The sequence below is a fragment of the Trachemys scripta genome, chromosome 16 (assembly GCF_013100865.1).
Source record: "Trachemys scripta elegans isolate TJP31775 chromosome 16, CAS_Tse_1.0, whole genome shotgun sequence".
NCBI lineage: Eukaryota > Metazoa > Chordata > Testudines > Emydidae > Trachemys > Trachemys scripta.
This window is the reverse complement of record NC_048313.1, coordinates 16,459,321-16,481,160: the sequence shown is the minus strand read 5'-3', so window position 1 is coordinate 16,481,160 and position 21,840 is coordinate 16,459,321. Positions and strand designations below refer to the sequence as shown.

At 55.5% G+C, this 21,840-nt stretch overlaps 1 protein-coding gene across 9 annotated transcripts in view; it reads right to left on the bottom strand.

Annotated features, from left to right (window-relative positions):
• The window catches only part of CACNA1A (calcium voltage-gated channel subunit alpha1 A), a 172,058-nt gene that overhangs the window by 12,814 nt on the left and 137,404 nt on the right, over positions 1 to 21,840 (bottom strand). For 6 of the 9 annotated variants that reach the window (XM_034792246.1, XM_034792252.1, XM_034792247.1 and 3 more), the window contains 9 exons: positions 21,633 to 21,760; positions 19,196 to 19,292; positions 10,656 to 10,761; positions 10,267 to 10,374; positions 9,471 to 9,571; positions 9,043 to 9,152; positions 8,589 to 8,727; positions 6,675 to 6,788; positions 1,570 to 1,605 (listed from right to left, as the gene is read on the bottom strand). In XM_034792246.1, the coding sequence (XP_034648137.1) occupies positions 1,570 to 1,605; positions 6,675 to 6,788; positions 8,589 to 8,727; positions 9,043 to 9,152; positions 9,471 to 9,571; positions 10,267 to 10,374; positions 10,656 to 10,761; positions 19,196 to 19,292; positions 21,633 to 21,760 (939 nt within the window). Of the gene's footprint in view, positions 1 to 1,569; positions 1,606 to 6,674; positions 6,789 to 8,588; positions 8,728 to 9,042; positions 9,153 to 9,470; positions 9,572 to 10,266; positions 10,375 to 10,655; positions 10,762 to 18,188; positions 18,286 to 19,195; positions 19,293 to 21,632; positions 21,761 to 21,840 lie in introns of all 9 variants that reach the window. The other 3 variants (XM_034792254.1, XM_034792250.1, XM_034792251.1) reach the window with 3 other exon arrangements.

Below are 21,840 nucleotides of genomic sequence, written 5' to 3'. Positions count from 1 at the left end.
AAGGGCATGTCTACCCTGCAATCATGGGGCGTGCCGAGCTCTCCCGGCCAGACCTGAGCTATCGGTAATCTGACTCGCCTGGGTACTGCGGGGGTCGCGTCAGGGCAGGCCAGCTGCCCGAGTAATTACCCAGCGCTCCAGCTGCGGTTGTACAGCCTGCGCTGAGACCTGGGCAATCGGCTCCAGGATGCGAGTTCGCTCGGTCCTACTGGGCTATGTCTCCAGTCTCAGCCTGTGGCTGCAGTGTAGACGTCCCCTTAGTTACAATTCAGCTAAAGTGGTTCCAGGCGTGTTCTCTTCTGTCCACACCAGTCTCCGGCAGCTTGCTAGAGGTGGCGGTGCTTTAATACAATGTGTTTGACGTCACATCGTTTAGCCTTGTCTTCATGGGGGGAGATTTCCTGGCATAGCTAGAGCGGAATAAAGCTGCCACTTCTGCCACAACATATCCTGGCATAGCACCGCAGCCCCCTCCCCCGGTGCAGATATTCCAGTCCGAAAGCGAAGTGACTTTCCCATAGAGTGCCCAGCTGGGGATGCCAGTCAATTTCTCCAGGGAGACCAGCCTTAGGGAATCTGGTGTATGGATGAGGCCTAAAAACACGTTAGTTCTGGTGTGTCGGGGCTTGTCTACACTGGAAAGTTCATTTGGATTAAGGCGGGGGGTGAGTGATAGCGTGAGAGCGATTGTGGAGTAACTCCGGGTGCAGACCAGCCGGTAGCTGACACCATCTGTTCTCTAGCCCGGCACGTCCTTTCCTCCCGAGCTGGCGATCGCAGCCTACCATGCGCTAAGCACGAGGCAGCACTGTCTTCCAGAGCTGGGAGTAGACCCAGGCTCCGGCTGCCTGCTGCTCTCGCCATTCGACTGAGCACACGTGGCCAAGGGCAGTTTGGAAGGATCCCCAAGGGAGGTCGTGGAGTCACCTGGCCCTGGGATAAGGCTGGGGGAAGAGAGGCGGTGACAGCTGAGGACGAAGCCCAGGATGGAGGAAGGGGAGAGACCCCTGGCGGGAAAGGGGCCTGGCTCCCACAGGACAGTAGCAGAGAGCAGGGTGTAGAAGGGCGGCGTAGATCAGACAATGGGAGCTGATGGGGACCAGCATCCGGCAGGGTCAGGTCTCGCAGACCTCCTGGGGATGGCAGGACGGCCTGTGATGGGCGGAGCTGGTCCCCAGCAGGGGAGAGATGGCAAGGGAGCCCTCAGAGGGGGATGGAGCCAAAGCCAAGGACAGAGGCAGCCAGAGAGAAGGCGAACTCAACACAGAGCAGTTCCCAAAAGGCTGCCCCTTCCTGGAGCGCTGGGGCTGCCTACGGAGCTCCCTTTGGCTGGGACGAGAGAGAGAGGAACGCAGCCCACTAACCTAGGTGGTGTGCAATGAACCGGACGTGGCAGACAGAAGAGGACGGAGATCAGAGCGAGAGCCGTGGAGGAGGGGAAAGGGACGGATGGAGAGACAGACAGGCTAGCTAGATGTGTATGGGGACAGATCAAGGGAGGGAGGAGGCGAGCGGGGGATCGGGGGCATGGAGTGAGTGGCACTGGAGAGCCCCCGCCACGGTACATACACTGAGATTATTTCCTCGGGATCGCACCTTCCTCCTCTGCCAGAGCCAGACAAGACGGTGCACACAGAAAGGGAAAGAGAGAGAGAAGAAAATAAATATAAAGGCAAAGAAGGGGGCTTGGGAGGGGGGCGGGAGGACACCAGGAAGGGCAGGGGGTGGGGAGGGGAGAAGAGACTCGGTTATCGGTCAGTTACAGATGGGGGCTTCTTCCATCCTGCAGCCACGCGTGCTCCCAGCACCCAAGCCAAGCAAGGGGGCAGGCAGAGGCCCCAGAGGACGGAGGGGGAGCGGGACGCATGGCGTGAGCAGCGGAGGATGAGAACAGCGCGGGCAGGAGCAGCCCCCCCACTCCTGTGCATGCCGCAACAGAGCAGGCTCCAGCCACCCTGCGTGCCAGCCCTGCCGCTGTTAAAAGCTGCAGTGTCACTGCTTGGATCGACCTAGTCCCCCTGGCCCTGTGAGCCTGACCCAACGCCTGCTGCTCTCCCGGGAGATGCGTTGGGATGGGGGTGGCGTGCTGTGCCCCGGCCTAGCCCCCCGCCGGTGGGGAGCGCCAAAGGAGCTCGGCGGCGAGGAAGCAGCGGGCTGAACTGGCTAAGTCTGCAGACAGGTGGGATTTGATCACCCCCCTCCACTGGCACACGGGGCATTAGATAAAGCCGGGGGGAGGGCAGAGCATGGCAGAAGAACCTCAAGTAGGGGGCAAGTGGGAGGGTCTGTAGCAGCTACCCAGCCGAGCTGTCGGCTTTGGGGGAATCCCTTATTCCCCCACCCCCCAAATGGTGATTACTCGGATCCAGCACCTGGCTCTAAGGGAAGTGGAGCCGCTGCCCAGTCCCTGGTGACTACGTGTCCAGTCACCATTGCTAACTGTCCTTAAAACCAGTCAGGGCAGAGGAGCGACAGGAGAAGCGGCCCTGCTCATTCACCACCTCGTCTCAGAGTGATGCCTGCAGGGGTCGCAAGCTCCGGCCGCCAGAGCTCCCCTGGGGGTACGGAAGGATTTTAGTGATGGAGACAGAGAGGGGAAGAGACTCACCCAGGGTCACACACTGAGTCAGTGACAGAGACAGGAAAAAAAAACCCAGGAGTCCTGACTCCCAGCCCCTACTCTAACCACTAGACCTCACTCCCCTCCCAGGGCTGGATACTGAATCCAGGAATCTGGACTCCCAGCCCCCTCTACTCTAACCACTAGGCCACATGATGTGTAGGGAACGCTAATCAGTTCAGGGTCTGTTGGCTGGGCCCCTGCGTTGCTATGGGGGCAGGATGGAGCCGGACCAGCTCTGTGAGAATCAGGTCTCCCTGACCCCTCACCCCTGGCTGTGTGGGATGGTGCGTGGCCAGGCCCACCCACCGCACTGTGCTCCCCACTCTCCTAGCCCAGCCAGGAGGGGGAGACTCAAGGGTGGAGGGCCCAAGGGACAGCTTGAGGGGTGGAGGCGAACCCAAGACCCTTCCCCTCCTTCCTTCGGGCCCTAAGGAACAGTGCAGCCTTTAGCAGGTGTCTCGCCCTCCTCCCGCCCTGGCCCAAAGGCCAATGGCTACCCACGAAGCTCGCTAAAAAGCTCATGCAACAAGGAAATGAAAATCAGAGCACATCTCCTCCAGCACACAGGTCACTCACTGCCCCAACCGCCTGCAGAGCCCTCAGCCTTCTGGGCCCCGGTGCGGGTTTGACCGATCCTGCCTCCGAGTGGCCACGCGGTGTCTGTCTAGCTCCACAGCAACCAAGCCCAACCGTTAGCTGGCAGTGGGACCCGCCCCCGAGTCCCTTAAAGGTAAGGCCATTTTGGGGGACTAGCTCCCGGTAGCTCCGATTTGCCACCGACCGGGTAGAAACCCCTGCCAGTCAAGGGATCTGGGCCACGCTCTACCTTGGTTTACAGGGGCATAAACCGAGGGAGAATTTGGCAGGTTAGACACAAACTTTTCAAGCTCAAGAAGTATTGGCGGTGACGGGAGTTTTTAATCTTGACGTTGCGATATGTCACTGCTGTCCCTCGCACCCACCCGCCCCACGCCCACCCACCCGGGTGTACTTAGCTCCGCGCTACGGAGACTGCCCAGGTCAATGCTCCTCTGCGCCTCAGTATGCGAAGAATGACACCTGCTTTGGGCATGCGTACCAACACCCCATCCCCCAAGCCACGCTCAGGGTTGCGGCATTGGGAAGGCGCCCAGGGTGGCCTGGGCGGGGGGGTGTTTCTGTTGCTCTGAAGCATGCTTCATGCCAACATGGGAAGCTCATGTTAGAAGCTCAATGGAACCAGCAGTGGCAATGATCTTTGCTCAGATGGCGGCCGCGCTGCGCTCGGATGCATTGCGACAGTATGAGTTCGCCTTCAGCGGAGGGAGAGGGTCACCTCAGTCAATCACGCGCATGTAACACGCGGGCACGGACAGGCCAGGGTTGGCTCTCAGCCCTGCGTGGAACCGAGAGGTGAATCCCACCCAACAGCTTCAAAGCAACCGACGAACGTTAACACGTGACACCTCACAATGCTCCCACCCACCGGGCTGGGGAGCCAGATCGCCCCCTGTTTTGAACATGGGGAAACTGAGGCACAGACCGGGGAGGTGACTCGTCCCAGGTCACACGGTGAGGCAGCAGCAGAACTGGGGTGAGAATCCAGGAGTCCTGACTGCCAGTCCTCTGCTCTGACCACTAGAGATGATCTCTCCCATAGCCAAGGAAAGAGGCCAGGAGTGCACAGCACAAAAAATCTGGTCCCCACCAACCCCCCACTTTGGACTAAGCTACGCAAATTCAGCTCGGTTACAACGGCCTCCCCTCTGGTGCGGGCTGCTGAACAGGGCTCTCTTTGGGGCCTGCCCCTGCTGCTCCTTTGGTCACCAGAGGGGGGCGCTAGAAAAGTGACATCATAACATGATGAGCAAGCTTTGGTTACTGATACAAAGTGAGACAATGACTCTTGCGACTCATCGATATTCTGGAGGGGAAACTGCAGCGTCAGGGTTACTGAGTTGTTGTCCCAGCAACAGACCGCGACGTCATGGTAACAGAGACTGCAGTGTCACGGTAACATGGACCATGGCTTGGATCTCCCAGTTATGGAGAGCATAGTAATACGGGTCTGGAGATGCTGTTGTTATGGTTCCACGGGTTAAAGTGGGCTTGCACCTTCCAGGCATTTGCTCTTGGGAGATGCAGCACAGAATCTAGCTTCTCCCAAAGGAAGGGTCAATTTCACCCATTGGTAAAATGCAGCCACCTCTGGGGTGGAGCACAGCAGCTGCTTAGTGCAGAGCAAGGCTACACCGCAGTTTAGGGAAAGACATGAAGAAAGAATTCTGCATCCAACTGGAATCACAGGAGGAACTTAGGGAAGCAGCTGAAATTGAAATCTGGCTGGGACAAATGTCCCAGCCCCTAGGAATAGCGCAATGGGATTTTTAACAGCCTCATCTCAATGGATTGCGACTTTAAGCATCACCTCCTGCCGCACAGCACCTTCTAGCATTCCTCCCCTCCGTCCCCCATCATCCTCTGCTGAATCAACACCCCCTGCTGGCACTTTCCCGTGAGGTCTCCCAAGTGGGGACCCGGCCCACCCCTGCTTAGCAAGTGAATTGCCAGCAGTTCTCAGCACGGGGTGGCATTGCTGCTGGAGACAACGAAAGCCAATGTCCAAAGTCACTTTTACCGAGTAGGGGCTGGGAGGTGATTTTTCCCATCTAAGGCTTTGGTGAGACTGACACTGGAATAGTGGGTCCAGGTCTGGAGCGTCCACACTATAAAAACGATGCTGAAAAACTGGAAAAGGTGCAGAGGAGTGTCATAAAAACGATCCGAGGGCTGCAGAATTTCCTGGCAGGGAGAGACATACGGAGCTGATCAACAAGAAGATTGAGAGGTCAGAGGTGATTTGATTACGGGGTCCGGGGAGAGAATCTGGGGCACTGAAGGGCTCTTTACTCTAGCAGAGAAAGGCAGAAGAGCCACCACTGGCTGGAAGATAAAGCCAGACAGATCCACATTTGGGTGTGCTGAGCTCCTTCTGACTCAAGGGAAGGAGCAATTAAGCCCCTTTGTGGAGCAGAGAGAGGAACAGACAATGGAGAGACTGCCCAAGACAAAAGGCAGATCAGAGCTAACCTGTGTGGACTGGTCTGTCTTCTCTGCATGGTTAATTCAGGTGTGAGCATCCCCACTGCAAAGCTTGACCTGAATGCCTCTCTCCTCATGGTTCTGCTCTCACGCAGGTGTGGCATGGCTCTGTCTGCTGAGATGCAGTGGGATTCTTTCCAAGTCAGTGGCAGGAGAACGTATCTGTCTGTTAGGAGGAATTGTGGGAAGGGCACCGAAGAACTAGCAGGTTCCAGACTGAGTTAAAGCAGAGCCTGGGTTCTAACTCCCATCCCCAACCGAGTCAAATAGCCAGGACTTAAAGCCCTTCCAAACCCAGGTCCAAGGCTTTTCTGTGTGGATGGTAGGAGGGTTTGGGCTAAAACCCAGCTAAGAACCAGGGTTCCATGGGCAGTGAAGACATGCCCAAAGAGGCAGGAAGCCAGTAACAGTGAAGCAGAGAGACAGAGCCCGCTGAAGTGGCACGCTGGGGATTCCTGAACGAGGAACCCGCCTGCTGTTGTTCAGGGAAACAGGACTTGGAGTAAATATGTTTTTTGTAACTAAAACCAGATCACACCAAAGAACAGCCCTGACTCGAACCATCAATTTCTTCTCTGAATGGAGACAATCCTGCAAAGCTGCCACACGGGCCAAAGGGGCAACAAACGCTTTGGCCAAACACAAGTTCTTGGGCTCAGTTCAGGGGTAACTGGGCAAGGTTCTCTCCCCTGTGACGGGCGGGTGATCAGCCTCGATGAGCTAATGGTCTCTTCTGGTCTGGCACTCTAGGGTGCTATGAATTTCAAAAGGTATCTCTTGCAATCTGGGCCCAACCCTGAGTCCTCGCAAAGGATTGGTTCACTTTGTATCAGTCCGGGAGCGATTCCCCGTTTGAAATGCACTTGAATGAGAAATTCCCCGATTTCAGGTGACGACCCGGGCTCCCAGCAGGGATGTCAGTGTGTTTGGCAGTGGAATCCCTGGATGGTTCCAAAAAAAAGCCCCTCACCTGGTTTTCAGCGGGGAGTCGCGGCATGGAGGCCGCCCGGCCATGCCCTTCCATGGGGAGGTAGTGGTCGCTGTCTGAGTAGCCGTCCTTCCCAATCTCTCTCATCTCCACAGACTGCAGAGGGCAAGGCAAAAAGAGGGTCACCTGATAAAGGAGCGTCACCCCCATTTTACAAGTGGGGAAACTGAGGCACACAGCGGGGCAGGGACTTGTCAGAAGTCCTTCACAAGTCAGGGATACCCTGGGAATAGAACCCAGGAGTCCTGACTCCCACCCCTCCCCCACTCCTCTCTCAGACTAGGGAACATAACCCAGCTCCCCTGGCTCTAACTACGAGACCCCACTCTCCTGGAGCTGGGGACAGATCCCAGGAGTCCTGTCTCCTAGTCCCTGGCTCTGGTCAGGACACACAGAACACTGCTGCTGAAAATCATAATCCCAGGTTCAGTTCTTCCTCCCAGTGTCCGGGGTTCCTACCAGCCGGAAATCACCGAGACACCCTGCACCTGCAGCCCTGCACTGCCAGCAGCTCAACCTCTGCAACTGCCTGGGGTGACGGGGGCCGCTGGGGCGGGGAATCTGTCATTCTCATGACCCCCTGGAGAACGGCGACGTGCTCAGCTGGGGGACCAGGCCTGACTAGCCCTCCGACTGCGCTGCTCCACATAACCCAGCCCTAAGGGGTCAGACCGGCCCCCCGCTCCTGAACAGAATGGTGGGAGTGGGGGGGACAGATACATAGAGAGAGAGAGAGAGACAGAGATGGGTATGTACGGGGATAGACAGATAGGTGGGAGTGTACTCAGATGGACAGATTGTATACGGGGACAGACAGATAGATGGGTGTGTATGGGGATAGACAGATAGGTGGGTGTGTACAGGGACAGACAGATAGGTGGGTGTGTACAGGGACAGACAGATAGGTGGGTGTGTACGGGGATAGAAAGGTGAGTGTGTATGGGTATAAATTGGGTTGGGCAAACTACGACCCGGGGGCCACATCCACTCTTTCAAACATTTTAATCCGGCTCTCGAGCTCCTGCCGGGGAGCGGGGTCGGGGGCTTGCTCTGCACGTCCCCCCTCTGGCTCCTACGCGTAGGGACATCAAGGGGGCTCTGCACGCTGCCCCCGCTACAACCGCCGCCCCCGCAGCTCCCATTGGCCAGCAAATGGGGCCAATGGGAGCTGCAGGGGCAGTGCCTGTGGACAGGGAAGCGTGTAGAGCCTCCTGGCTGTGCCTCCAAGTAGGAGCCGGAGCGGAGACATGCCGCTGCTTTCGGGAGCTGATTAAGGTAAGTGCTGCCCGGAGCCTGCACCCCTGACCCCCTCCTGCACCCCAACCCCCTGCCCTGATCCCCCTCCCACCCTCCTCCACCCCAGAGCCTGCACCCCCAGCTGGAGCCCTCAGTCCCCCACCCACACCCCAATGCCCTGCCCCAGCCTGGAGCCCCCTCCCACACCCATAACTCCTCATTTCTGTCCTCACCTCAGAGCCCATACCCCCAGACGGAGCCTTCACTTGCTCCCGCACCCCAACCCCCAATTTAATGAGCATTCATGGCTCGCCATATGATTTCCATACCCAGATGTAGCCCTCGGGCCCAAAAGTTTGCCCACCCCTGGGATAGATAGATAGATAGATAGATAGATAGATAGATAGATAGATAGATNACCCCTGGGATAGATAGATAGATAGATAGATAGATAGATAGATAGATAGATAGATAGATAGATAGATAGATAGATAGGGAGTATGGGAATAGATAGATAGATAGATAGGGAGTATGGAGATAGATAGATAGATAGATAGATAGATAGATAGATAGATGGGAATAGATACATAGATAGATAGATAGGGTGTGTGGGGATAGATAGATAGATAATGTGCGCATGAACATCAATCAATCGATCACCTGGGAATTGGGACGGCTGTTGGGCATGTCTTCGGGGCGACCTCGCTCTGGACTCCAGGTGCCTGTCTTCTGGAACATCGCTTGTGCTCTCTCGGTAACCCAGGACTGGCTCTCCTTGATGCCCCCTTCAGGCGCACTCCTGCCAGAGCAGACAGGATGTCAGGCCACAGCGACCCGTGCTGCGAGGGCTGGCCTAGAGGGGCTCACAGCAATGCAGGCAGCGCATCTGCCGTTAACAGAGCCAAGCCAGCATCGCCCAGCTTCTCTGGCAGCCCTGGGCTCTCTCACAGGGAGACTCCAGTCCTCGCCTCTCCCAGCAGGGGGCGCTGTGGGGAGTGGGGCAGGAGCGCTGGCTGTGGGAGGAGCTCCCGGCTATGCCAGTCCTGGGCTTTCCAGCAAGGGGTACTGTAGGGAGCAGGGCAGGACAACCAAATAGAGAATACACAGGACTTACAGGCCACCCCCTTGGTCCAGCTGGGAGGACGGGAGAGCGTTCTGCCCCGGGACCCCCTCCTGGGTGGGGGACGGCGGCTCCATACGCTGGAACATGAGCGGCGTTCGATTCTGCAGGGGACACAGGAGGCATCAGACCAGCTTATGGGAAGGAAAAAAAGCTGTGTGGAGGCTCCCAAGCCAGCCTGGGCAGGGCACCGTCCTTACCCCTGGCTGGGATGCCAGCCCAGAGGTGGAGCATTTCACTGTGGTAGCGGCTTTCACCTGAGGGTCTCAATGCACTTCACAGGCAGCTCCACCCTCCTGCTCCCAGGAGGTGAGTCTGCCTGACCAGCCCCATGTGAGGGGGAAACCGAGGCACAGAGTGGCCAAGGGGCTTACTCAAGTGAGTCAGTGGAAGAGCCAGGAATTGAATCCCCGGGGACGTACCTGCTCCTCCCTCATGGCCTGGAGCTTTTTGGCCTTGCTTTGCCGGTAGTACTCCATGATCATCATAGCGGCGTAGATCTTCCCGACTGTCAGGTCCGTGGCTGGGGGAGGCAGGAAGGGAGAGAGGCTGAGTATTATCAGCCCCCCCCCCCCCCCCCCCCCCACCCTGGCCCAGCATGAAGCAGCCCAACTCCCCCCAGAATTACAACCCTCTCAGCCTCTGGTCTCCAAAGCTGAGCGCCCCACTGGTGGTGGGGAAGATGTGGGCGCAGATTCTGGGCCCACACAGGTCTTGGCCCTGGGCACAGCAAGGAGTAGAGAAGCCAGAGAGATAAGGGGCTTTGCAGACCAGACAGATCTCTGGGGATGGATGGACGGACAGACGGACAGACGGACCTCCGTGCTGAGTGGCTGGGAGGCTCCAGGGCTCAGCTCGCCAGAAGTCATCGGCACATCGGGATAGAACCCAGGAGTCCTGATGCTCTAACCACTAGATCTAACTCCCTTCCCACACCCCAGGAGTCCTGACTCCCAGCCCCCGGCTCTAACCAGCACACATCTCTCTCCCAAGGCACAGAATGGGCGTGGGCCAGCGTGAGCCCCCGTGGTGCGAACGGGAAGCTCAACCCTGCACAGTTCACCCTGCTGGGCAGCAGTGACCTGGTTAACGGGGGGCCGTGCAACGCCCATCCTGGAGAAGTTCCCATGCCAGGGCTGGGGCTGGCCGCCCCTATAGCGGAAGCCAGGCGGTCTGGCGAGCTTGGGGACAGCGCGGGGCACAAGCAGGGGCGCTCACATTTGTGAGGGGTGACAAGGAGATCCAGGTTCTTGTGGGAGAGGTTGGGCCAGATGGCCATCATCTCCTTCCGCAGCTCGGCGTCCATCTGCTGCTTGTCGGCTCCTCCTGGAAGGCACAAGCCGGGGGGAAGGTCAGCGGCTGGGCATCGGAGCCCCGAACTATCAGATCCCCAGTGAAAGGGCTACTGTCCTGCTCCCTGGAGCAGCCAGCGTTCCTGCCCTGTTCCATACACCGCCCCTTGCTGGGAGAGGCCGGGGCTGGAGCAGTTGTGGATTTCCTTTTGAAGGTGGGGGTCCAGAGCAAGGCCCCGCCGGTCAGACCCCATCCTGCACAGAGGAGACAGCTCCCCAACACCACTGCCCCAGGTGCCAGAGCCTCACACTTGCCTTTGGCGATCTTGATGTCCAGCGCGGTCCTGATCAGAGCCATGAGGGTTGAGTTGAAGTGGACGGTGTTGTCGTCAGCCACAGGCAGGTCCATGCGGAGCAGTCTCTGCAGAGGGGCAAGCAGAAGCGCGTCACCCTCACGGCCCCCCCCACCCCAGAGGTCAGTGTGAGTTTCCAAACAGGGGAGCCCTGGGGAGAACTCTGAGGTGTCACCCGGTTCAGTGCTCGGGGGATCCCCAGCTCTTGCTAACCAACACCCCTCCCCCATCCCTTCTGGACGCTGACGGGCCTACGTGGGTGCCCAGTGCCACTGAATGAGGCACTCCCTTTACAACAAGCATCCTTGGCCTATACCTGTCTCCGTCCAGCTGAGGACCTCAGAGTGTGTTGCTGGCATTTGGGGATTAAACCTCAGCCACTGGTGGGCGGGCCAGAATTGTCCCCATTTTAGAGATGGGGAAACTGAGGCAACTGTCTCCCCATTATACACAGTGAGCCAGTGGCAGATTTGGGAATAGGACCCAGGAGTCCTGGCTTCTAGCTCCCTTCTCTAACCACTAGACACCGCTCCCCTCCAACAACTGGGCAGAGAACCCAGAAGTCCTGTTCCAACCTCTAGATCCCACCTCTGCTCTCTGGGTTGCATCCCTCCCCGCCTTCCCCAGAGTTCTTTCCAAAGGGCTCACGGACTTTAAAAAAAAATTAAAATCAAACTAAAGAAATCAACGAAGAAAGAAACACAAAGTCCACGTTGCAAGGCAGCAGTGCACTCGGCGTCAGCAAAGGGAAACAGGGGAGCGATAGTTAATGCTCACTGCAGCCGGTACCATCCAACAAAGCGCGTTCCTTCCAGGGCCCAGGCAAGCCAGCGCCACGCCAGGGCTCATGCAGCGGCATGCAGCATGCGGCAGGAAGCATTAATACGTCGAGACTCATTCATAGCTCTGGGCTAGACTGCTCTAGAGTGAGAGGCCCACAGGCTTGTGCTCTCGGTGCAGAGAATGGGTGCGTCCTCAAGGGGCGAAGGGAAGAAATGAAAAAATTGACAGACACTCGGCATTCCTCAGAGTTCAGGCTGTTGGACAACAAGATGCTTAGGGTTGGATTGGGCAGTGGCCGACCAGTTAGTGCATTAGCTAAGATAAGGCTGTGGACCATATGGAGATGGGGTTGTGGGGAGGGCGGAATCTCTTCCGGTCTTTAAAGGGATGTAACTGACGAAGGTGGGGGTGGGACAGCAAAACAAGAAGGGAAAAAAACAGAGAGAGAGGGGGGAGTAGGACAGACAGGGAGGATGAAGAGAAAATTAGCATGAAGGTCCATCCGAGCGTGACGTCCAGAAAACGGGGATCTGCAGAGATCAGCATTAAGCGCGGAGATGCTGTTTCCGGGATTAGAGTGAGCGGGCGTCCAGCTCCACACTGCCCCATGGTTTGGGGAAGTAGCCCCCATCTTCCCCCTCCGGGCTCAGGACACTTTCGCCTGTGCTGTGTTTTCAACCTGTCAGCGATTGGGCACCCCAAGGCCCCAGCAATAGTGTTACGTGATCCTGGTCACTGCTCTGTGGTTCGGATCATGGGACGTTTGCCACATCCCTGATCTAGGTTCAAATCCCACGGGCTGGAGTTGCTGTATTGTCACTGGTCCCCCGGATACAGTTGCAAACAGGACCCTGCCTGATTATCCAGGTGTGGCCATGGTATTATCCATGGTTGGACACACCCAGCCTCCCAGGTCTCTGCCAGCCCTTCCCAAAATGCATTGCACTGTGTGAAAAGCACCCACAATCCTCCATGGCAAAGCATGATAGGATATGGGCCCGGATTTTCCCAGAACGCCTTGGCACACACATGGCTCTGCAGGGAGGGAGACATGGACAGGCCAAACCATGTTACCTGCTAACCTTGTCGAGAGAGCCTGGAAGAGCCAGGTCACCCACAAGGCTGGGTGCAGCATGGTGCTCTCATCGGGCAAGCACCCAACACCGGGCAGGATGGCCCATAACATGGTTCTTTTGAGGTAGAAGGGACCAGGCTGGGTGTGGGATGGAGCTGCCTGGATTCTCAGCTCCGGGTGAGGGGAACACAATCAGCCAAGACCCCTTTGCGGGGGCACCACTGCTCCTCTCGCAATGGTTTTCTGGACAGCAGCTGTCATGGAGGAGTGAGCCAAGGGAGAAGGGGGTGAACGGGAGGGCACGGAAAAGACTCAGAGGGTATGAGATACCCAGGTGGACTGAATGGAGAGTTTTAGATAGAGTGAGGGGAGTGGAGGAGCAAGGACTGATGGGCAGGCTGAGGAGAGGCTACTGAGTAAAAACAACATGGTGCAAACCTATTGCACCTGCCGTCTGAGGAGCTCTGTAAAATGGGGAAACTGAGGCACAGCCAGGGGACGTGAGCAAATGGCAGAGCTGGGAATAGAACCTGGGAATCCTCACACTCAATTCAATCCTCTAACCACATTCCCTCCCCTAGCCAAGAACAGAACCTGGGAGTCCTGATTCCCTGCTCTAACCACTAGACATCACCCTCCTCCCAGATGCAGGAAGAGAGACGAGTCCTCAGTCCCACAGCTCCACTAGCATCATATACATCGGCCTTCTCCTTTTCTGATGGGTCCAGCTAATGCAGTACAATCCCCTAGTGTGGACACACTGTATAAAGTTGCTTATACCAGTAAAGCTATTCACATAAGGGAAAGGCAGTAAGTTATACTGGTTTGAGATGCTTTTATCTCAGTATAGCTGTGTCCACACTAGGAGTTCTACTGTTATAGCTACAGTCGTTAAAACCCACTCCCCTAACCGATGTGGTTGCACCAGGACAAACACCTCAGTCAATTTCCAGTGTGAAGTCCCAGGGTAGAACCCTTGCCTGCCCTGAGCTGCTCCATGCTGCCATCTCTCTTAAAGCCCCAGCTCTGGGAGTCATGGGACAACCTCAGCTTTCGTGCGAAAGAAAAAAGGAAGTTCCTAGCCCTTGCGGTGCTGGAGGAAAATGTGACCTGGGCGTAACTCTAAAGGCTCAGAAAGTAGGAGGCACAGACAAGGCCAGGTTAATGTTACAGGCTTTTGTTGGCATAGCTTAGTCAGTCAGGGATGTGAAGAGCTGGGAACCCGACAAGAGCTGTGCCAGCCTCTTCAAACCGTCCTGTTTGCCCCCCAGAACTCAGACCTACACCTCCTTTCCTTCGTGCATACCTCACTGGGCTCCCTTCAGTGTCTCTGCAGTGCCCATCATTGTGGGATCGAAGGCACTACAGTCCTGATTCCCATTTAGGCCCGGTTTACACAGTGTTTGTCCTAGTAATAGCACATCATGTACGGGTGTGACTTTCCCTACACCAGTACGCTCCCTAGTACGATGCAATTCTACCAAGATAAAGGCGCCTTGTGTCAATATGGCTTATTCCCCTTCCCACATGGGAATAGCCACAAGCCACCTTCACATCCATGTAGCAGTGGCCCTACTAGGAATGGTAACAAAACCACACCCCGACGGCGTTAAACGGGTGTCAGCGTGGGGAGCCAGGCTCAGGCTTATGCCAGAAAATGTTGCTGACCCAGTAACAACACTTAGGGATGTGATTTTTTTTTACACCATTTCCATATTGGCAAAAGCCCTCGTCTCGACATGGTGACACCGGCAGAGAAGTCTTTTGCCAATATAGCTGATTTCATTTGGGGAACTGGTCTAAGCTGTCTCGGCAGGCGCTGCGTCTCCAGCAGGCAGGCTTGCCAGGATAGCTCATAGACCTGGCCTAAAGTGGATGCGAGAGTCAGGCCCTGACACAACTTGGTCCTTAGAAGCCCCTGCCACCCGGCCAGTCGGCTGCGTGTGATCCTGGCGGGCCCTGCAGCAGCGGGAGCTGTTCCTTTAGCTCAGATGGGAGAGGCCTGTGATTCAGGTGCTATTCTAGGTTCTATGCTACCTGGCAGCCTGGGATAGGGGCAGGAGCAAACTCTCTGCTTCTGAGAACGCACCCCGGGACCAGCCTTCCCAAGCCTGGTGTCGGGACAATGCCCTTAGCCAATGGGCTGCACCCTATTGGGCAAGGACAGACAGACGCACAGGGACACCACGCATGGGGGAGAGACATGGTGAGCTCTGGGTGGCTGAAGGAGCAATGAGGGGGAAGCAGGGGGTTATGGATCCACAGTCATAAATGGGAACCCTCCAAAGCCGGGGGAAAGGCAGGAGTGGGAGGAGAGAATGGAGGCGAGGGGAGAACCAGAGATGGGAAAGACTGAATGTGACGGGAAGAGGAGAGAAGCTGCTAGACAGGTTAGAACTGCATTGACAGAGAAAGGAGTCCGGGGATGAAAAGGGGGCGAGAGAGAAAGTTAGTAGCTGTTAATATTGTCTCTGGTGGAGGATCTTAGTTCCCCAGAGGGCTGATTACAGATGGGGACCAGCTTTGCGGGCAGAGAACAGGGGCTTTCGAAGGAGGTGACGCGCCAGAGCTAAGACACCTGCTGGGTGAGCCATTCTGAGAAGACCTGTCGCGTGCCCTAGGCCTTGTGAGCAAGCCTGGAGATCACAAGCGATTGGGCTCTGACATTGGCACCATGTTCAGCTCTGGCCTGAGCAGACTCCTCTGCAACTGACGCTGCTGCAGCTTCACCTGCTTAATCCCAGGGCTGAATTTAGCTCCTGCCAAGCGGATCACGTGGGTAGAGCCCTGCACCTACGTGGAAGCCCACTGATTTCTCTGCTTGTCTCTATGGGGAGAGTGACCGGCACAGCATCCCTATTCCGCTGCAGCTAGAGCGATAACAACACCGCCGAGCTCTTCTCCAGCAGATCGCAAAGCAGGTAACCACCGAGGTCAGTCTCATCATCACTGCGGCACAGAGAGGGGGAAGCGACTGGCCCACAATCACCTGGCAGAGCTGGAACCCAGCTCTCCCGAGTCCCAGTCCGGTGGCTCTCCCCTCTAGGCCACACTGCCAAATTCACACTCTGCCAGATTCCACAAGAACTTCCCTCTGCCGACAAGCCCTGAGGCCACCGCTCCAGGTCACTGACTTGAGCTAAACAAACCCCAGCCTGGTTTCAAGTCCACACAGCCTTTCCCACTGGTTTTTCATAGAATTTCAATCCTAGATCCTGTGGCCAGAGGGGCCCATTTCAACCATCCGGTTTGATCCTCCCGTAGAACTCAGGCCACGGGACTTCCCTGAATTAATTCCTGTTTGAACTCAAGCCGGTATTTTAGAAAAAAACATCCAATCTTGATTTAAACACGGCCAATGCTGGAGAATCCATCCCAAGCCTTGGTAAATCGTGCCAACGGTTAATTACGTGTGCCTAAATCTACACCTGTCTAGCTTCAACTTCCAGCAATAGGATCTCGTTACATCTTTAGCTACGTTTCAAACCACACCTTTAGGCCTGGGGCAGGTCTTCATGGCAGTTAGCCCGAGTTATCCACAAGTGACTCCCCTTGAGTCAACCCAGCTTGACGGAGAGCGACCATAACACTCGCGCTGCAGCACCCACACATCGGTGGGTGTCGCTAGGACTTCTGGGGCGCATGCCATGTTTCTCTGTACCGCAATAAGCTGGGCCACTTTAAGGATTCTTTTCCAGTGAATGGTCTGTCCGTTCTGGGCACACGAGGGGGAATTATGAGACGGTAACGGATCAGTGGCACTCGAGCAGCGCTAGCCTGCAGCCACATTACAGGAGGGTCATGTTAGCAGCTGACAAGTTGTGGGGTTTGGGCGTGTGGATGGGGCAATGCTTGAGTTATAACTCGAGTTAACTTAGCAGCTCAGACCCGGTGCGCCCTTTCCTCAGCTTCCACCACTACACTGCGGGAGAGCGTGCTGGATCTCCCACAATGCACTGTGGTCAGAAATACGGGGTCACTGGTCATTGTCAGGCAAAAAAAAAAAGCCGAACAAATCTGATATTTTGAAAACAAGTCGCCGGTCTAGGTTACAAATCACAAAGACACGAAGCATCTAATTTCCTTTCTACCACTGAGGGTGTTTCGCTTCTCATACTTTGAACGTGAGGAAACCGAGGCACAGAGCCGTGACTAGCTTATGTTCACCCAGCAAATCTAAGACACTGCAAGGAACTGAACCAAGTTCTGCTGCACCCCAGCACGCTGCCTGAATCACTAGGCAAGGCTGCCTCCAAGAGCCAATTTCACTTCCAGGATCTAACCCCCAGCTGCAATGTTGGAAACACTGCAGTCGGATCTTCGCATCCAAGGAAACAGCTTCTACTGGATCCCCGAGAAATCACGGGGGACGCCTATGGATGGTAGACTGGGTGAAACCTAAGTGTTAGCCAGATTTCCCAGTGCTCACCACTCACCACTGGACCCAGATTGTCCAACAAGGCCAGAACTCAGCAGTTCACTCCTGGGTAGGCGTCAGAATGTTTGAAAATACGGCTACCTATTTCAGTGCCCGAGCGCTCGTCTACCTGGGACAATTTCCCAGCGTAACTACACTGGTATACCCATACCGCGAGCGTCACACCACTGCAACTCCCAACCCTTATTCCGTAATCAGAGGGCCTTGGTCTGGTTTCTGTTGCTTGTGCCAAATAACCCAGAGAAAGGCACTCTGATGTCGGAATTCGAGGGTCCACATGGGGCGTTATACCAGTCAATGTCTCTGTGTAAACAGACTCTAAATCGGTGCTGCGCTCTTTTCAAAACTCTGACCTGTATGTTTATACAGCGCCAAGGACAACGATCCCCGATCTTGACTGTGATGTCTACGAGCTCCTCTGATGCTAATGAGAGTGACCCTTTAAAATTCACTGCCTTTACTGTTCCCTCCCACTCCAGAACTTGCCATCAGTCCTCACTGATCATTCCGGGAAAGGAATGGACCAGATGCTCTGAGCCATGGTGCCGCTGTATCACCTGAATCACCTTTCCTTCCCTGGCCAACCTATTCGATTCTCATCCTGGGCCTGACCTAAAGCACAACGAACTCAGTGGAAAGTCTCCCACTGACTTCGATGGGTTCTAGATCAGGCCCACAAGGGATATATGACCCCTGACTTCTTCCCACTGTCCAGCTTTGAACTGGAACCTTTCAATTTCCAGCCCCCTGTCTCCCACCCACTGAGGAAATCTTTAATGACTGAGACGTGACAGGTCGGTCAGAGCTGTACAGATCATCCTACAGAGAAGGGTTTGACAGGGGTGGAGTGGGGGAATTCAACGTTTTAAAGCAATGTCTCTTCCACCGAATAAAAAAAGGAAGGGAAGAAGGAATCCTTAAAAAGGGGTTTGTAGAGAATTAACATGCACCTTGGACTTCAGTTCTTACCCACCCCAGCTGCCTTGCCATAATGGAGTCTCTGAAACATGAAATGCTAACGGACTCAAACGGACACACCGTACTATTTAAGAGATTTGATCAAGGAAAAAAAACACAAAGAAATGTATAAAAAGATATTGTATAGGCTGATTTTTTAAAAAATGTTTTGGTTAAAAAAAAATTAAAAAAAAATTAAGTGAATTTGATTTGCATGTTTTTGTCTTTTTAATTTATTCTACCTTATAAGCAACCCGGGGTGGGCATTTCTTCCCTAACCCAAGGGGTGGAGACATATGCCTCAGCATCTCATACATATCCGTGAAAGTCATCCGGCCCCTGGTAGCGGAAAGAAAAAAAAAAAAAAGGCACGAAAAAATAGACAAGAGAGAGATGCAAAGAAGAAAAAAATATTTTAAATCAATTTAAAAAGAAAGGACGGAAAAAAAATGGAAGAAAAAAATGCCAAGATTACTTCACTGCTTCTCAGCAGAAAGAGTGAGAGCGCACACATCTTTCATTCCTCTGTGTAACTAGCCAGCTTTGGGGGTGGGGGGGAGGGAACAGTTGATTCAGCAAAGCACTTAAGCGCCCATCCATCCACTGCCCAATGAAATCAATGGCAGTTTGTCCATTGCCTTCAGGGGGCACTGCATTCTGTCCTTGCTTAAGAGAAATTAGTGGAGGCACATGCTTAAGTGATTTGCTGGGTTCCTGGAGTCCTTTAGCCAAAATTGCTCCTGGTGTTCTGGGAGGGAAGACTGCAGGATCGGCCGTCTTTGTAGCAAAGAACAGGACAGAGAGAAAGAGATTTAGCTTAGAGCACGCCTCTTTGCCAATGCTGGAGAAGGTGGTGGGCGGGGGGTGGGAAGGTGGTGGACAGGGGGGGAAGGGAAGGGATAAATGGCAGAGGTGTCAATGCAGTTTCCGTCCTCTCCAGATGAAAAAACTCAATGTGCGAAGGGTGGTGGAGGGGTGTGTGCAGAGATACAGTGGTACAGATCCTCAGTTCCTAGCTTCAGCTGACAGCAAGCAGAAAGGGTTCAAAATCACCGAGATGCTCCATGCGGTACTGGGCGGACGGCATCCTCGTATGCATTCTGTGTGCTAAGGACGTGACCGGGTTACTCCTTGAAAAGTGCAGGATACCGAGATGTGTGTGTATATATATATATGAAATATATATATTAAAGAAACCATAAGCAACATTCATTCCGTTGATGCTAGCAGGTTTTAGTGTAAGTCAAACCTTGCAAGCAACCCTATGAGGGCATTTCTTGCCTAAGCCCAGTGGGGGAGATATAACACGTAATAAACTGTACATATCCTTATAATGAATTCGGCCACTGCAAGAAGAATACAGGGGGTTAGTGCAGATGCTACAGGGCGAGAAACACACAAACTGTCATGTACACATAGATCACAGCAAGGCTGCCAGGAATGGGTGCCCAGGCCAGCTAAGGCAATACTGCCTGGATTTACCTTGGAGGTGGGGGGTTGGATACGCATCCCTGTGGGCTCCAGTGGGAGCTGGGAGTGCTTGGCCTTGGCAGAGTAGAGGCCTAGTGTTAAAATGGCGACTACTGATCTGCTGACAGACCACAGCTGGCTAAGATGTCCTGGGAGGTGGGTCTGTTATTGGGGAAACTGAGACATAGAGCTGCAGGCTTGGGGACAGGGACTTATTCAAGGTCACCCAGGGAGCCATCAGCAGAATTGGCGACAGACCCCGAGTCCTGGCTCCCAGCCCCCTCTGCTCTAACCCACGAGACCCCACATCCCATCCCGAGCTGGGGACAGAACCTGGGCTCCAGACTCCCTGCTCTGTTTTCAGCCCCAAAGGCCTGATGCGAAGCCCAGTGAAGTCAATGCAAAGGCTGCCATTGACTCCAAGGGGTTTGGGATCAGGACCCGACATTTTGCTTTCTTTTTCCTGGGGGAGGGGTGTCACTCATATGCAAAGGACCCTCGTGCCAAGGCGGGGGCAGGGTTATGTCTACCCCCCAGTGGCACGAGATCAGACTCGGGGGCCGGTTGGGAGCTCCTCCTGCTGGGCTTGGCAGGGCTTGCCAGGTAGGGTTGGCAGCGTAGACAAACACCTTAAACCTGGAAACAACGGGCATTTCCTAGAAACGGAACAGGGCACAGGGACGACGTGGGACAGCACAACGCCTGGGGTGGCGGCCCCATGGCACAGAACCGAATCCTCCGCAGGGACACACCGCCCCACTCCAGTGCCTCAAGGGTGCAGCGCCAGCCCGGCCCCAGCGCAGTTTCCGGCTCCAGAGGATACACCAGGGGCAGAGGAGTCATAACATCACGGAGCCGGGGTGAGGGTACATCCCCTAACGCCCTGTGTCTAGCTAGCGGCCTCTCCCTGGCGGTGCTGATTGTGTCACCTAGCTCTGACTGCGTGGGGTCTCTGCAGAGCATATGGGGACTCATCGGGGCGTGGGAGGAAAACAGCCCTGTGTTTTCCATCCAGCCGTCTCTTCTGCAAGCTGTTACCCACTTCCCCATGTGCGGTAATAATGGGATAGCCCAGGGCACCATGGGACACCCCCAGGACACCCTAGGGCCCTTCGATTGGCTTGGGAAGGGGGGGGAGGGTTGGAGAGAATCCAGCTGCAAAAACCTAAAATTGAAAAAGGAAACATTAAACAGCAACAAGAGCCAAGAGCCTGCGTGTGCAGGGCCCTGAGGGGGACACAGAGCCAGCCCAGGAGGGGTGGACAGGCTTTGGGATCCGGTCTCGCTAGCATACAGCTGGGTCAGTGCTGAGTGGGAACTGGTCCTGTCTGCCCCGAATCTGATCCTGGACAGACGATGTGGGAGGGGTTTGCTCTAATCTCCGTGCCAGCACATGGGAGCAGCACCTGCCCCTGAGAGCTGGCATTCAGCCATGAGACAGGCCTCCATGTGCTGCCCCTCCTGGCCACCGGAGGAACACAGCCCCGGCCTGCAGGCCAGAGGACACGATGATCTGTTAGGGGATGGAAGGAGGCAGCCGGGCAGATAACTTACTGTTCTGTATGACTAACAAGGGCTGCTTCTAGGGGGCTCTGTCCATCTTTGTCCAGGAACTAACCCAAGGCAGTGGCTACCCAGCAAACCAGGGTACCGACTAGGATCCAACCCCTTCCCCGCCCCCCACTGCAAAGGAGATGCTGTCTGATGGCTCCTTCCCATGGTGCTTGGACCCCAGGGTGCCCTGCACCCCCTTCCCCCAGCCCTAGAAACTTCCAGATGGGCCTGGAAACTTCAGACCCTACAAGAACCCAGGAATTGGAGCCGATGTCTGCGCTGGATTGTCCAGAGTAGGCCATCTAGCCCAGTATACCCATGGCACTGAATCAAGCCAAGTAACGTCTGATCCCTGGAATAGTGGATTAGAGTGAAGGCACCTGGTCCGGTATCCACTCCCCTTCCCGAGCTGGGCATAGAATCCAGGAGTCCTGACACCCAGCCCCAACCAGGCTCTGACAACTAGATCCCACTCCTCCTTGACCTAGTTCTTTCTGCTCCCCACCCCCTTCCCCCAGCCCTCACAAAGTCGTTCTCTGCTGATCAAGGAGGCTCATCTCGGCTCCCCCGCAGACATGGACAAATCTTCCCCTCGAGGGAGGGACGGGATCCCCAGATGCTGGGCAGGGGCAGGAGGTGCGGGATGAGGGGGAGGTCCTTACCAAGCGGCGGGGTCGTACTCTGCCCACACACGCACGTACTCGTCCAGGTGGTGGGGCCCCAGGATGGAGGAGTCTCGGGTCAGGTACTCAAAGTTGTCCATGATAACGGCCACAAAGAGGTTCAGCATCTGCAGCAGGATGGGTTGGGGCGTGGAGGGGGGACAGACAGAGACAGAGCATACTGAACAAGTGCTCCAGTGCAGACAAG